General features: G+C 38.6%; 1 protein-coding gene across 4 annotated transcripts in view; it reads right to left on the bottom strand.

Annotated features, from left to right (window-relative positions):
- LOC148867270 (piezo-type mechanosensitive ion channel component) overlaps positions 1 to 17,126 on the bottom strand; it is a 95,925-nt gene that overhangs the window by 65,639 nt on the left and 13,160 nt on the right. Inside the window, exons 2-7 of one of the 4 annotated variants that reach the window (XM_088977999.1) lie at positions 15,403 to 15,483; positions 15,107 to 15,266; positions 14,776 to 14,933; positions 14,025 to 14,181; positions 13,703 to 13,889; positions 3,394 to 3,509 (exon numbers count right to left, since the gene is read on the bottom strand). In XM_088977999.1, coding sequence (XP_088834125.1) covers positions 3,394 to 3,509; positions 13,703 to 13,889; positions 14,025 to 14,181; positions 14,776 to 14,933; positions 15,107 to 15,266; positions 15,403 to 15,483 — 859 coding nt within the window. Of the gene's footprint in view, positions 1 to 3,393; positions 3,512 to 13,702; positions 13,890 to 14,024; positions 14,182 to 14,775; positions 14,934 to 15,106; positions 15,267 to 15,402; positions 15,484 to 17,126 lie in introns of those variants that run through there. The other 3 variants (XM_088978002.1, XM_088978001.1, XM_088978000.1) reach the window with 3 other exon arrangements.

The raw sequence follows: 17,126 nt of genomic DNA, 5'->3' as shown, positions 1-17,126 counted from the left end.
GCAGAGGGGGAGCCGGTTGCCCTAGTTATCCGAGGATGTACAGATTCAAATGTCGGAGGCCCCTTTAAGAAGGGTGATTCTCAAAAGAGAATGGACGACAAGAGTAAACTTTGGTGCACTCACTATCAGAAGACAAGACACACCAGAGATACATGTTGGGTGTAGGAAACTATGGACCCCACATTGAGAGTATTCATGTGACACCCTGAGATGCAACTATGGACCCCACCTATGCCTGAAGGGCCTGGATTACCTTCACTGCTACCATCGAAGTTCAATTTGATGAAACCCAAATCTGTTGGAGTCCAAACAGGTCCAATAGCACTAGACATAGGAGCTGACCGAGCCACTTCTTCCCAATTTCTAATGATGTCTCCTACTGAATAGGCTTCAAAAAGCTTCAAAGACTTGACCCAGTGTGCCACCCTAACATAAACAATTTCTATGAGGGCTTCCTTGCTTTTCTCTTTGTCATGAAATAATCTTTGATGTCTTTCTTCCCAGACCGTCCAACAAATAGCAGCTCTAGCACATCTCCACAAAATTTTACTTTTCTTTAAACCCCTCACTGGAGTGGAACTGAACAAGCTTTGCACGCTTGAAGGGGAGGGCCACCTACAACCAAATAAAGAAAAGAACCAACACCAAATCTCTGAAACAAAAGGGTAAGAAACAAGCAAGTGATAATAGCTTTCACCATTCTTCTTACATAAGATGCACCAATGCGGAGATAAACACCAATTAGGCCTTTTCTTTTTAAGTATGTCACAAATGTTACACTTTTCTAGGATTGCTTCCCAGCAAAAAGCACTTACCCTAGGAGGGATAGGGCTACCCCAAACTTTCCAGACCAGAAAAGAACACCCAGGTACCGGACTAGGTTGTGTCAATGCTTTGAAAAAAGAGCAGCAGGAGAAGATAACCGAAGGGACAAGAGACCAAACCCTAGAGTCCACACTAGAAGGTTCAAGAGCTACCTCATCCAAGATTTTAAGCAAATTCAAAATGGGTTCCAACTCAGAATCTCTGAGAGCCCTTCTAAGACCCAATTTCCAACCAATAGCAGAATTAGATAGGGTAGCAAAGGTTGCTACTGGTTCATTTTTAAACCTAGACAGAGCATACAAGGAGAGGAACTGCTCTTTCAAAGGAAAATCCCCCACCCAAGTGTGTTCCCAAAAATTTACCAACAAACCAAAACCAAGATCATACCTGATGAAGGGAAGAAAAGACTGAAGGATGGCATGAATGGACTTCCAAGGAGAAGCTCTTGAAGCCCAAGATGATAGTCCCGGATCCCAGCTAGCTGCCTCTTGCCCATGAATACTTAGGATTATTTTAGCCCACAGATTCTCCTTTTCTTTGGACCATCTCCATAACCATTTCCCTAACAGAGCTTCATTCTTCTTCTTCAAGTTCCCCAGCCCCAGTCCCCCTTCACTTTTAGCTCAATCAATCATAATTAAAAAGGAGGTTATATAAATGCCCCTAGTAGGGTGGTTGTTAATAAGAATAAGAGAAAGAAAAGAAATAAACACAACAAAAGGGGCCTAAGGCCCATAATAACTAAAACCCACAACAATAAAAGAAAAACAAAGAAATAAAGAAAGGGACAACAAGGGAGCTGCCTAACTCAATATCTCCCCCTCAAGCTGAACATGGATATCGATCATGCGTAGCTTCCTTATATAGTGTTGCAACTTAGCCTTAGGAACTCTCTTGGTGAGAATATTTGCCAACTGTTCTTCTAAAACAACAAATGGTAGACAGACATATCCAAATGCTACTCTCACCCATATAAAATGTATATTTGCCTCAATATGTTTGCTCTTCAAGCTGAATGGGGTTATTTTATTCCTCCAGTTTGCTTTAAAAGTCTGGAAGCAAATGACTCGAAGAAAAAAAGGAAAGATGACCAAAATGTAAATGACATAGAATGACTCGATTAATAGACTCTAATCAAATAGACTCCAAAACAATTCCTTGAGGTGGTACTAGACTCTTGTCAGGTATATACAGCTAGTATATCCCATTCACCTCATGGCAACTCCCAATCATCTTCCGAGATTCAGTTCCTAAAGACTTTGCTAAACTACTAACCGACAAAAGATTAGTATTAAGTTTAGGAACATGAAGAACAGAAGATAAAACAAGAGAGACTGAGGTACTTATGTCCCCCACTCCCCCTTACCTGAAATAGGAGCAAGGGATATCTTTTCACGGCCAAAAAGGAATTGGTACAAGCTAAAAAGATTGAACATGATAGTCATATGATCAGAAGCACTAGAATCTATAATCTAAGGGATTCTACAATTACCTGACATAGTGGCATGATTTGCAAGAGCACAAATACCTAAGTATGCAAAGGCGGATGAGAAGTGTTGCCTAAAGAGTTGGAACCTGCAACTATGGTCTCCAAGTGGTTTATCAGCCTCCATATTTTTCATATTCTGCCTTTGCAACAGCCAATTACTCGGTTAATTTCTCACCACCACACCCTCTTTCACCCTTTGAAATAGTAGCCATGTTTGCATTTCCAGTCTTCCCAATCTTCTCATTATTATTATTGTTATTCCGGAACCATTGTGGTAGAAGCTCTAGGTGTAGTTTCCAACAAGTATCTTTAATATGCTTCAGCTTCTTACAATGATCACATATCACTTATTTCTTTTCATTAATGCCCTTAGACTTCATCCCTGCATGTGCAAAATGTGCTGAAAATGGTGGAGCTGTAATTGTACCTACTGCCTGCTCTCTTCATTAATGTCCATGGTGTATGCCTGAGCAAGAGTCACTTCGTCCTTTGCCAAAATATTCTGTTTGGTTACATCAAACTCAGGGTTGAGTCTAGTGAGAAATTCAAAAGCCTTGTTCCTTTCCTTCAACTTTCTATAAATCTCAGCATCCTTAGTACTTTCTCAAACAACCACTTCCAATACATCAATCTCCTGCCATAGTGACTTAAACTATTGACATCATTCTTCAATTTATAGGCCCTAGCAACATTCAATTTTTGGAAATAAGTTTCTGTGACACTATCCCAAATCTCCTTAGCTGAATCAGACCAAAGGTAATGTTGAATCAACCATTATGGAGTTGATGACTATAGATGTTTTTGGATAACTGGATATTACTTTGTTAGCATTATGGAAGGAGACCCTCAATGGTATAAGGGGCCATTCCTATGCAATGGTAAAACCATTAGTTGACAAGCACGAACACAGGTTCAACTCTGAAAACAGCCATTTCATGCCAATATGATTAAGGTTAAGTCCATAACCAGTCCACTCCTCCCAAGACCTAGGATGCCAGGAGGCCCAGAACCATGCACTGGGTAATAACCTTTTTTTTCCTTGGCAGTATAACATAAACAAACATTTTGTTGTTAATTACCTGGATTCACGAATGAAAAATGAATGCCTTGAGGGAAGAAGTTGCTCTGTCAAGTTTCTTTCTTGCATGGACAAGATAAAATCCATTTCCTCCAGATCGCCTTTGACACAGGATAACTGATGAGAAAAGAACAATGAAAATGTGTGGACACCAACAGCATAAACCATGTTAGTGCATAGATCAACACATAAAAATAAATCAATACAGAGAGAAAAGTACTCCACTTTGTTTCTTTCTTTTTTAATAAAACACCCCCATTAGTTATCCCTAGAGAAACTGAACAAAAGAAGGAATGCATGGACATGCATATTTTTTTATAAAAGAGTTGGACTTCATAATTAAGGTAAATGCTCTCCTAAGGAATCATACAGCATTTGCTTCTATGTGGGCCTTCTAAAGCTGTATAAATAGTGTATTTGTTGAACTGGAGTCCTCATTTGTCAGATCAGAATCCAAGTGCACCATGGGCACAAAACACAAAGTCAAAATGGTCAACATCAGCTGAGTAGAGGGAAATGATCTGGCTGCAGAAGATTCCAGCAGCAGTATTAATTGTCAATAGTGGCACTGTTCAAGGAGAAGAAAAATTGCAAAGATTCCATTGTATAACCTTGATTTTTTCTTGCTTCCTTTCTTATTTTAATAGGTGCGAAAGAAGTTAAGTGGTTAGTCATTAGCAGATGGATAATGAGCTTTCATCCTCATCCAGGAGTTAACCCAGCAAACCTTACTAATTGTGGCCCCTGTTTCTGTAATAGCAGAGACACTAGTCTATCATGATTTCCTTAGCAAGTGCTGTAGACAAGTGTTCTATGTAAATTGGCAGTTCATCTTCTAATGATCATTTTAGCCTTCTCACATTTTTAATCGACAGATATTCATCAAAAGAAGTAGAAATATGAAATACAAATAAATAGAAAGCTGCAGATGTCATCCGTAGGCCATTCACAATGAGAAACGCTCAAATTCCCACACCAAAGAGGGGGTATATAAAACTCAACTTTAATGGGAGTAGCATTGAAATTCTTGGACCCTCACACATTGGAGGTGCTTTCAGAAATGAACAAGGAAACATTATAGGCATGTTCTTTGCACTGATTGTATTTTCCCTTTATTTAATTAATATAACAAAATGATTGATTATTGATCAAAAAAATTAGTGATAACACCGCCACTGTGAGCTTGTCTTGCATTGCTGGTCGCAAACCCAGATAAATGAGGGTTGTACCAAGTTGGCAGTCATTATTGGAACCTTTTTCCAAACTCTTATGGTCATGGATCCTAAATTGTCTTTTCATGCTTATGCTAGGCCTTTAACTGGAAGCTACGTGCTACACCTTAACCCAAGTGTAGTGAGAAATGGGCAAAGGCATGCCAACGCATTCCTAAAAGTGATGCACCACAACAACATCCGGTTCTGGAGAGAAATAGGCAAGGGTTTCCTCATCCTTTTGGATAAGGGCAGTCAAAGAAGTTAGTCAAAGAAACACAAATTCAATTGGCCAATTGGAATGTAGGAACATTAATAGAAAAGACAATGGAATTAGTATTAACAATGAAAAGGAGAATGATTAATATTGCATCTTTTACAAAAAAAAGAAACTAAATGGAAGGGGAAAAAGCTAAAGAAATTGATGTCCACAAACTATGGCACATGGAAGAAGTAAATAATAGAAATGGAGTAGGAGTAAAGAGGATACTAGACAAAGATCTAAAAAATGAAATTTCAAATGTTAAAAGAGTTGAAGATAAAAGACTTATTAATTAGACTTGTTTTAGGTGAGGATACCATTAACATAATTAGTGTTTATGCACCTCAAGTGGGTTTAGAAGAAAGCATATAATTGGGACAGGGCTTAGATGATGATGATGATTGTAGTAAAATCCAGTGGAAAGAAAGAAAAGAATGGATAGGGGAAGAGAGAAAGAATAGATCCAAAAGTCAAAGTGGTGGCTGTTCCACTTTGTCTAGAACACAGGGATGGGGATACAACTCCAAATAATTCTTTCAACCTTCCATAATGTCCAGAACACTGGGATGGGGATACAACTCCAAATCATTCTTGCTTCCTCTAAACCTTGGCCAAGAGGAAAATATTTCTGCAGGTGAGGAAGGTTGAAAATCCGGCATGCCACAGGAAAGAGTAGTACTGCCACATATAGTTCACCACCTAAAAGCATGTCTGTATTTCCATGAAGCTGATCTGAGATTCTTGGACCAAGATTTGACTAACTGAGAATCTCCTTCCATTTCCAATTCCCTTACTCCAAATTGTACAACAAGCCTTAATCCATATAAGACAGCCATCACTTCAGCTTGTATTGAATCTCCAAAGCCAATTGGTCCTGAAAATAATGCCACCACTACTCCTTCGTGGTATCTAAAAACACCTATCAAGCTAAGCTTCAATTTGTTAAAAGATGGAGGTTTCCAAACCATTCTTACACTTTCTTCAGGTCTAACTGTTTGTGCCACTTCAGTCCAGGATCTTATTATGTCATTTGTTGAAAATTATTGCACTTTGTTAAAAGATGGAGGTTTCCAAACCATTCTTACACTTTCTGCAGGTCTAACTGTTTGTGCCACTTCAGTCCAGGATCTTATTATGTCATTTGTTGAAAATTATTGAAAGAGACCCAATGTGCTGTTCTTACTATTACGGCTTCAAACAGTTCCTCCTTTGGTTTGCTCTTCTCATTAAAGATTCTCCGATTTCTTTCTTCCCATACAGTCAAGATCAGCGCTGCTCTTGCTGTCCTCCACCTAACTCTTTTTTTTATCAGCAAAAAGATTGCTTCATAAATTAAAATGTGGAGTTAATTACAGAATGATGACCCAATAGTCATCCCCAAGGATTACAACCCAAGTTACAATCAGGCCCAATATAGTTGCTGCCTTGCAGCCCCTTGTTTGGCTAAAGTATCTGCTAACCCATTTGCACTCCTCCTGATCCACCTAAAATCACCATTTATGTCCTTTGCTAATCTCTCCGCTTCTCTGAAGGTATAGTTGAGGGCCCATGGGACATGTAAATTACATGTTGCCCAAGATATTACAAATTTTGAGTCCCCCCCCCCTTCCACCTGACTAAAACCCAATTGCTTTGCCAATCAGAGGCCCTGTAATAATGCCAATAACTCAGCCTTTGTTGAGTTTGTAATACCAATTGGTCCTGAATATAGAGCCAACATCTTGTATTCTTCATTTCCGATTGCTCCCCCAATTCCTGCCACTCCCGGGTTGCCCATAGAGCTTCCATCAAAATTCAGTTTCACTTTGTTTACCTCTGGTGGTTTCCACTCAACTCTTACAGTTTCCTTGCCCCTAGAGGGCTGTGCTATCTCTTTCCATGTCCTTTAGATGTCAGTTACAGAGAAAACTTGAAAACTGTCCAAGGTTTTTATCCACAATGCAACCCTCAGTTTTATGTTGTCAATGACCTCTTCCAGAGTTCTAGATTTTCCAACAAAAATTCTATTATTTCTTTCCTCCCATACTCCCCAAGCAATAGCCGCTTTTGGTAACTTTCCACATAATTCTCCCTCTCTTCTTTGGTTGCCTCATGAAGTTAGGACTGAAAATGTATGTCACCTCTTGGGGAGGGTCCCATCTGCAACCGAAGAGAGAACAGAAAAATTCCCAAATACGACGTGCAAATGGGCAAGAGATCAATAAGTGGGAGAGGGAATCTCCACTATTCCTACAAAGAAAACACATATGAGGAGAGAGGCTAGTGGATGGCCTCCTTCTCTGCAGCAAGTCACAAGTATTTACCTTACCAATGAAAAGGGTCCAACAGAAACCTTGGATTTTTGGAGTAGGTTTGCTCCAAATTTCTTTCACTGGGAGAGCTACCCCTTGGGGCCTAGCATAAGCAAGATGACTGAAAAAAGAGGAGCAAGAGAAGAGCCCTTCTGAAGAGATTACCCAGAATCTAGAATCCTCCAAATTAGGGTCTAAGTAAACTGATTGCAAGGTTCCAAGGAATTCAGTCAACAAGATACACTCTCTATCCCTAAGGCCTCTTCTGAAACCAAGATTCCAGTTGATACCTGAATTGGAAGCCACACCCAAATTAGAAATGGTTTCATTCTTGAAGTCGGAAATGGTATAAAGGTCAGGGAATTGATATTTAAGTGGTAATTCCCCAACCCAAAGGTCTTCCCAAAAACGGATTATATTCCCCTTTCCCACATCAAAACAGATGGAACTAGAGAATGTAGGGTAGACTTCGTGAATAGCTTTCCAAGGAGAGGCTGAAGTGGAGTGATGAGCCAATTTAGCATCCCAGCCATTGCAATCTAGACCATGAATGCTTGCGCAATTACTTTGTGCCACAACCTATATCTTTCAAAGGGAAATCTCCATAACCATTTACCCAACAATGTGGTGTTCCTTAGGGCAATGTTTCCCAATCCTAGACCCCCTTGCTCTTTTGGCTTAATAACCTGTTCACATAACTCTTCCTCTCTTCTGTTGCCTTAAGAAACTGTCCTCCACAAAAGGGCAGGTAACAAGTAAATGAGGAAAGGTCTCACCAATTTCCTTGCAAAGGGTACACACATGAGGAGAAAGGCATTTATTGGCCTTCTTGTCTATAGAAAGTCACAGGTTTTGATCTTCCCAAGGAGCACTTCCCAACACAAAGCTTGTACTTTAGGAGCAATAGGTTTGCACCAAATTTCTTTAACCGGGAAAACTTCCCCCAAAGGCTTTGACTAGACAAGAAGGTTAAAGAAGGAACCACAAGAGAAAAGGCCATTAGGCGAAGGGAACCAAATTCTTCCATCTGGAGAGTTAGGGTCCAAAAAAAAACATTTTCGAACTTTGACAATAAGAAGACGAGGGAATTAAGCTCAAAACCTCTCAGACCTCTCCTATCCCAAAATCCCAATTTATACCAAGTTCTGATGGTAAACCAAATTTTGAGATGGGTTCAACCTTGTAATTGGAAAGAGAAAAGAGTAAGGGAAATTGTTGTTTCAGTGGTAGATCCCAAAGCCAAAGATCTTCCCAAAATAGGACCCTCTCCCCATTGCCCACATCAAACTATGTGAAACTAAGAAAGGTTGGCAATACCTCTATTATTACTTTCCAAGGGGATCTTGGATGAGTATGAGGTGCCAAATTTGCATCCCAGCCATTTTCTGTCATATTGTGAATGCTTTCGATGACCTAGTGCCACAATCTATCTCTTTCTAAAGGAAATCTCTAGAGCCATTTTCCTAGTAGAGTTGTATTTCTCTTTTCTAGATTCTGAATTCCAAGTCCTCCCAATTCTTTAGGTTTGCCTCAGGTGCAAGAGGCGTACACCTCTTGCGCTTTTTTAATGAGGCGTGCTAGAGGCGTACACCTCTTGCGCCTCATGCACACCTAATATGAAAATACGGGAAAAAAAAAAGAAAAAAGAAAAAAAGGAAAAGAAAGGAAAGGAAAAGAAAAGAAAAGGAAAGAAAAGGTAAGGAAAGAGAAGAAAAAAAAAGAGAAAAGGAAACAAAAGAAAAGGAAAGGGAAGGGAAGAAAAGATAAGGGGAAAGAAAATGGTTTGCCCCCTGCCCCTTTGAACTACTGTTATGCATCTTTATTCTTCTTAATATAAAAGATTTTTATTAAAAAATAAAGAAAAAAATGAGATCCCCCCTTCCTCTTCACCCTCCTCCTAACCCCCTCCTCTTAAGAAGGCTTATGCCTCCTTGTGTTCAGGAGGCTTACGCCACTTGCGTTCTGAATTACGCCTCACGCCTCTAGGTAGTGGAACGCCTCGCGTCACACCTCGCATCACGCCTCTGCGTTTTAAAACATTGGTTGGCATACACCTCGCATCCCACAAGAAATCTCTCATATTTTTTTTCAAATTCTTTGCAATTCTAACTGGTATTCTAAAAGTGGAAAGGAAGTAGGTAGGCAAGTTGGCTAAGGTGGATCTAATTAGAGTAACTCTTCCTCCCATAGAAATGTAACTCCTCTTCCAAAAAACTAACTTTTTTGCGAACCTTCCTATTACCGGTTTTCAAAAACTTTCTAACCTAGGGTTACCCCCCAATGGCATACCAAGATACTCTAGGGGCCAACTCCTAATCTCACAACCTAGCATTTTTTCCACCTCCTGAATATCTTGTTCTCCCATATTAATTCCTGCCACACAACTCTTCCCTCAATTCACTTTGAACATTGATACCCTTTGGAATCCATTAACTAAATGATTCAAGTTCCTCACACTAGATTCATTGCAATCCTCACAAAAGATGATTAAATTGTCTATAAATTGTAAGTGGGTGACAACAACCTCCTCCCTACCAACTTTCCATTCTCTAAGCAAATTATTTAGATGAGCCTTTACACACATTTTGCTTAACACCTCAGCCACAAATATAAAAAGGAAGGGAGAAATGGGGTTTCCTTGCCTTAATCCTCTTTTGCTAGGAAGAAATCCTTAGCTACTCCATCTATTAGAAATCCTCCACCTCTCACCCAACCCAAACTTTTCCATAAGAACTAAAAGGATGAATCCACCATATCATAGGCTTTTTGTAGATCCACCTTACCAATTAGGCCTCTCCCTCCTTGTTCTTTCTTTTCAGCCATACAATCATTTGCCACAATGATTTGGTCTATTATTTGTCTCCCCTCTACAAAAGCTCCTTGATTTTGGGAGATTACCAAAGGTAACACAGATTTCAATCTTCCTACCAAAACTTTAGCAATGATTTTATAGAGACCAATAGTTGTCAAGGCGACGCCTAGGCAACTAGACACCTTTCAAAAAGTGCCTCATCCAAACACGAAGAAAATATATGTTAAGTGCATGCTTAGGGGATTGAAACACATATATAATTATAGTATTTATTAAATAAAAATAGATATAAAATATATAATATTTAATTGGTTGGTTTTAGATTTTTTAATAGAGCCTGTTGCATGTTATCATGTTTTTTTTGTGAGGAAAGTAAAAACAAAATAATCTTCAAGGGTTTCACTTTGACGAAAGAATCGAACCAAGGAAGAGGAGAGAACAGCAACCCTCCATCATTCCCACACACACCGACAAAATAATCTTCTTCTTGTTCCTGGTTTAAAACAGTGGTTATGCCCCATTTTTCTCTTCCTTTTTGTATCTTTTCCCAAAGCTTGTTGAATCATTTCTTTTGTTCTTAAATTGTTTGTGTGCTTTCAGCTTTTTTTCTCTCACTATTTGTGTCTGAAACGAGGGCTCAGCCCTTTCTTTAATTCTTCACATTCTTCTTTTATTTTAGTCTTTTTTCACCAACTTTTCTGGGTCTAGAACAGGGTCTCCATCCCCTTCTTTTGTTCTTAATTTCTTGCATTTTTTTCAGCTTTTTTTGTTCTCAGCATTGGTGTCTGAAACAGGGGCTCCGCCCCTTCTTCTCTTCTTCATATTTCTTCTTTTGTTTTAATATCTTTTCACCAGCTTTTCTAGGTCTAGAACAGGAGCGGTACTTTTCTTCTTCATTTTCTTCTTTTATTTTAGTACTTGTTCTCATCAAGCAACACTACAAGAAACACAAGCACAAAAGTAAGTGCAGAATACATAAAACCAAAAAAACTATTTCAGAAGGGGTAGAAATTCATCGGCTTCTTATTTTTAAATTCCATCACCTAGGCGCCTAGGCGCCCCATGGTCGCCTAGCCTCGCCTTGGCGTCTTTAAAACTATGATAGAGACTACCAATAAGACTTATGGGCCTAAAGTCTTTTGGAGTTTTAGCCTCTCTCTTTTTGGGTACTAGAGCAAGGAAGGGACCATTCGTGTGTGGTGAAATTTTCCCTTTACGGTGGAACTCAAAAAAACACCTCCATCAAGTCAGCTTCTAGGATCTGCCAACAATCTTGATAAAAAGCTATAGAAAAGCCATCAAGACCCGGAGTTTTGGCTCTCTCCATTGAGAAAACTGCTTCATTAACCTCCTCTACAATGAAAGTCCTTTTAAGTAGGGCAGCTCGAGTTTCAGGCACTCTAATGCGATACAAATCTTCCAAGTTTAGGTGACTGTCACTTACAGCGGAAAAATTTGATTTAAAATGATCCACAAGACACTTAGAAATTTCCTCCTCCCTGTTTGTCACCCGACCTTCAATGTTAATGCTGGTAATTAGATTTTTCCTTCTTCCATTTGCCAAAGAGTTAAAGAATTTTGTATTACCATCTCCTTCCAAGAGCCATTTACATCTTGATTTTTGTCTCCAAGAGATTTCTTCCTTCCTTAGGATCCCTTCTAGTTCTACTTTTAAGTTCCACCTCTGTTCTATCCTCCTGACTACATTCTTTTCTAGCATCCTTTTGATCAAGCTCCTCTGTCCTTTTCGAGATTCTTTAATTTAACTCCTCCCCCATTTTGAATCAAATATTGTTCATGAACACCTAATAAAATTTCACAGTTCCTTTCCACACAACCACTCTGTAAGACACGAAGAACTCTCTAGCAACCCACTCGAATTAAACTGCCCCATACTTGCTTAAGATGATCGTTCTCCAAAGTGCCTCTCACTCTAACACAAACATCCACCCCTTTTCCTTCACAAAGACACCTCCCACTTCACTAAATGAATTTTTTTCCCTCTATCATCAAGAGATTCAGATTGGATTGGATACTTTTCAATTATTTTTCTTTGAATAATAATGGAAAATACAGATTTGGGTATTCTGGTATGTATACACAAACAAGTGATGATTTGTGCAGGTAACCTGAAATTCATGATGCTACTCATAGTTTTGGACTAATGGGAAGTCATTCAGTAGATTACTAAGAGAGAATTTCTGGTTTTTTTTCGATAAATATTTCTGGTTTAATTTTTTATACCTGCTAATTATAACCACTCTCAAAAAATCTATTTTTCTTCACTTGGTTTGGCCCAATTATGGCAGCTTTGATGTTTTCTGGGTATGAATCACTAGTTGGCATGATTTTTTGTTGAGTTAAAGGTGCTGTATCAGCATTAGTTTCTTAAATGTGGAAGTTTCCTGTAAACTGATTATGAAGGTGTTAGTGTTGCTACCTTTGAATTATATTTACTTTAGTACAGACATATCTGCTGATAATTTGACCTTTGGCAGGCATTTGCCTAGAGTAACATTTCAAACCATAAATGGCACCTCTGAAGGAGTTAAGGGTCATAAACATGCAGAAATAGAATCTTTCCACTAGGCAGATCTCTGTGTTCTAAAGAAACAGTAGACCATGAAAATTTTAGTTGTATCCCAAGGTTGAATTCTTTAGTCTGCTTTTCCAGGAGTTGTGTGCTTATATACCACTAAGGCCTCCTCGATACCAACAAATACAAAATAAGAAAAGGCCAACAGAGGGAGAGACCTCCACCCCCCTCCAAACAACCAAAGCCCGGCCGAGATAAACACCTATATTCTGCTCTCCATCCCCTCCCCCTTCCCTGCACTCTGCACCTGCCATATTCCCAAACCTTTCATGATGGTTATTGACTACTACACATCCTCTTTTTCTTCTTTTTTGCTAATATGTGCACCTTGCCAGTTGCCTCCCCCCCTTTTCTTCCAATATCACCACCCCACTTCATTCTCCTCATTGCTATAAAAAAGCCAAAAGCCTCCTCTCTTCCAATTTCTCATTGCTAGTTAAAAAAGTTCAGATGAAAGCTAGTTTCTTATGCAAATAAATGTAAAAAAAAAAAAGAATTATAACCAATATTCTTGGGGATTCAGTAAATGCCATTAAGAGGACAAAAAAGTTGGGTTGGGTCCATGGAGACTGATGCATTACCAAATGAAATTGGAGATAACCTAAGCGCCTTCAGAACCACTTTCACTAGATTTCTAGTAAGATGGACTTGATTCCTGCTGATCTGTGTAAAGTAGATATGCAAAGTTTTTTTTTTTTTTTTGTTGGGATGGGGAGGTTAAGTGGTAGCCCTGTACCTATCAGGTTTTCTCTTTTGAAGATGAAAGTGCAATATACTATATACATGTGTGCATCCTCTCAAATATCCACCATCTTTTTAATTAATACAATCCAATTTACCTTCTTCGGGAAGTGATGCAACCAATATACAAAACAAAAATGCATGAATAATAAAAAATATCCAACAAAGTTTTGATGCCCGATAGAGACTTCAAAGACCTGACGTGGAAAACATCATACAAGGAATGAGCTTTCCACCACTAAGAAAGGTTAAACTATAATGGATGCATAGAACTTAAATTCTAGAGCCTGTACTAAAGCAATTTGATGTATATATATTAACCCTTCTCACTTAAAAGAAAGCCTTCTCAGCATGTGCAGCTGGGTCCTAAATTTGGAAGTAGAGCATGAAGGGATACCATGAAGTAAAAAATAAGGAGAGAAAGACAAGAACAGATTTCTGGCCACTCCAAGGTTGAAGTTATTTTGTAAAGCCCAATGAGGTCTGCCACCATTCGGAACATATTGGGGAACCCAACAGGAAGCTGATATACATAAAGCAAGACAATGTTGAAACCCGCATACAATAGAAGAGGCCTCCACCACCTTCAAACCCATAGATGTAAGTGTAAGTCATCAAATTGACCAAAATCAGATTGGAACAATAAATACAAACACTGACAAGGAAAAAAATTGTCTACTAGCAGGTAAAAAGGAAAGAAGGGATTTCAAAGAACTTACCTAAAAAGGCCAAGAAAGTTGCTTGTTAGAGACCAATCAACAAGGCCAACACAACTACAAATAAAGAATGGTAGGGAAGCCCAAGAGGGACGGCTAATTCCCACTACCAGCTGAATAACAGGCAAAAATAAGCAACATGCAACTCTAAGATGAGAACCTTCAAGGAAACAAAAGAAGAAATTAAAATAAAAATGGACACGTGTCGCTGCAAAATCACTAAAAAAATTAAAATTCAAAAAATGGACACATGTTTCTGCAAATTAAGATTAACAATGGATAAAAACCCAATCTTGGTATGCCACAATAATGGTCAAGTGAAAACAACTTGACCCTATATCAACTCAGGAAAGCTGAACCATTTGGTAAATTTTTCCCAATTAACAAGGATATTTCTTCATTTGCATAACAGTATGGGATATTTCATAAAGGACATGCTAGACAAACTGTGGTCAATACCAGCCTCTTTACTTAAAATACTACAACAGTGAAATGTCTTCTTTCATTTTATGATCTACCACTTTGACAACTTAATAAGTTCCCAAGGTAACTGTTACTATAATTTTTGCATTCCTACTCATGGGAAAATACCACATCTTAGTCTAAAGATGAAATTCCCAAGTCCGTTTGTGAAGAAATTCTAAAGAACTGCATGAATAAGCACAATAAAAAGAGAGAGGAGGGGGGGGGGGGGGGGGGGGACAATATAATCAGGTAAAAGATATTGAAGACTGCAACTGCTACATTAACAAACCTAAACTTTCAACACATGATGAAAAACTTCCCCAACAAGAATCTCGCCATGGAACCAGACCAAATCTATTTCCATAGATTTCAACCGTAGCAACAAAAGCCACTAATAGTTGTATGACCAAGAAGTTAATTATAGATGAAAATCTTGAGTTCTGGACACTGCAAAAAAAAAAAAAAAAGTAATATGCGCCAGAGCATTTCTTTTAAATGAAGCAAAATTTGTAATAAAAGCAATACTGCCAACAACTGGAAGAAAAAAAAAAACAATTCCTGATTAAAAAGTAACTTGAAAATAAATTACAAAGAAAGAAAACATAAGAAAGAGCTTTCACCTAACATATCCAACCAACTTGGCCCACCAAGCATCTGCTATACTCCATTTATCCCCCTCAATAGCCCAAATAATATAAAATATTGCTTGGGACAGTATAGCAAACAGTGAGTAGATAAGAATATACCATGATACAAGAGAACGCCTCCGGAAACCAAATCCTAATCATGGAAAAATGGCAGTTGTAGTCACTCAGAATTTAGAATACAAATATAATCCAACCATAAATGACAAACAGATATGTTTCAATTGTCTTGCTAATCAAGCCCAAGTGATCAACTACTGGAAGCAGCTTACCTATTTTCGTAGTAGTAAATTGAATGCCAAGAAAAGCTACCAAATCAACCAAAGAGATCAAACTCCAATTGGCTAAAGCAGCTGCATGAAATGGAAGAAGAAATTTGAAAACACAAAACAGGGGAAAAGAGATATCTGCATTTATCAGAAGCAAATTGCACATAGTGACTCTAAAGAGGGAGTCTCACTAAAAGATCTAACACCGAAAATCTACAAATCACTATACCAACTCTAAAAAATAACACATTTAGCCATGAAAGAACTGGTAGTAGCAGATCCAGTTATTTTTTGAAAATTTGCCAGATTATCAATCAAGGCCTTTACCAAGTTGACCCATTAAAATGAGGTTCCTCCAGTATTTGCAAAAATAGAAAACCGGAGCTCCGGCATCTAGCTACTTGCCTAGTGGCAATTATACAACAGAAGATGTAATCCCAACAAAGATTCAAGTCAATGTTTTCTGGATGGACGGAAAGGGTTTCATCAACAGCCAGAGTAAAACCTTTACCAGATTTTATCATATTTCTTGTTTGCACTGTTTCAACAATCACAAATAGTTTAAATAGAAAACCCCTAGAGTAAAGCAAGTTGTAAATCCGCATGCCATTTTCTAACCACTTGACCATCTGCAACTGGTATTTGGGAGTTTTCTTTTCTCTCTTTAGTTGCAGGTGGCATCCTTCAATGGGCATGGATCATTTTTTCCAAGATTCATTCTTCTCCCCACCTAAGAAGAGAGGCTGGATAATGTAGAGATGCACCAGGATAGCAAAGTTTTGGAGACTATGAGTAGAAACTCTAGAATCTTTCAAGATAAAGCACATACAAGATCATTGAAAAAATCATCGTGAAAGCTATAAAACCCAGATATCTGTACAAGGGTGCCATATTGTGTCAGATAAATCAATTTTTAGCATAAATTTCATATCTAATACCATCTCAACGTATCCAGGCAGCATATGATGAAACCAGGTGATTGTCCCCATCAGAGAAAGTTGAATTTTGGGGTGCAGTTTAGGTAACCTAAGGTACTCAGGCATTGAAGATTTTTTAGAGATAGTCAAGGCACAATACCTGTACTTAAAATCTATTTGAGGCCTATTGGTTATGGCAACTCAATTTGGGCTGAGGCACTAACAGCATTGCAAGGTTTAAGAATGGAAAAATCTCTCAAATATAGTAGTTTTGTGTTAGAAGGTGACTCTAAGGTGGTAATCAGGATCAAAAACAAAAAATGAAGGTCCTTGGATGTACAGACACATCTTAGTGAGTAGTGGAGCAGCTGGCTACAAAAATGGGAGTTTCAAATGGGTAAAGAGATCAGCAATGGATTGAATGATACATTAGCTAGGCAAGGGGCTCATGGACAAGCTATTTCGGGCTCATGGATTGAAGGTACTTTGTGAAAAGTGGCTAAATGGGGGGTGGATGGATGGGGCTAGCCTACCAAAGAAACGATAACTGGAATACTGGATCAGCAAGTGACTTTGTAGTTTTTTTTTTTTTTGGAAAGGGTAAAGTAATATTTATTGAGAAAGAAATACACACAAGAGGCTGAGATCAGTCCCAGAACAGGCTGACTGATCTATTCAGCAATTACATAAGCCATCAAGACAAAGAAAAAAAGTACATCTGACACATTATTTCTAAAATCTGCCGCCACAGACAACCAAGAAATCAGCTTGCCCACTAACTTCTGGGTTAAGTCGTCCAGACTTAGAAAC

This window comes from Nelumbo lutea, chromosome 3 (genome assembly GCF_056320005.1).
Source record: "Nelumbo lutea isolate HS-2025 chromosome 3, American lotus-T2T, whole genome shotgun sequence".
NCBI classification, from domain to species: domain Eukaryota; kingdom Viridiplantae; phylum Streptophyta; class Magnoliopsida; order Proteales; family Nelumbonaceae; genus Nelumbo; species Nelumbo lutea.
The sequence above is the reverse complement of the archived record's forward strand: the minus strand, read 5'-3'. Positions and strand labels throughout refer to the sequence as shown.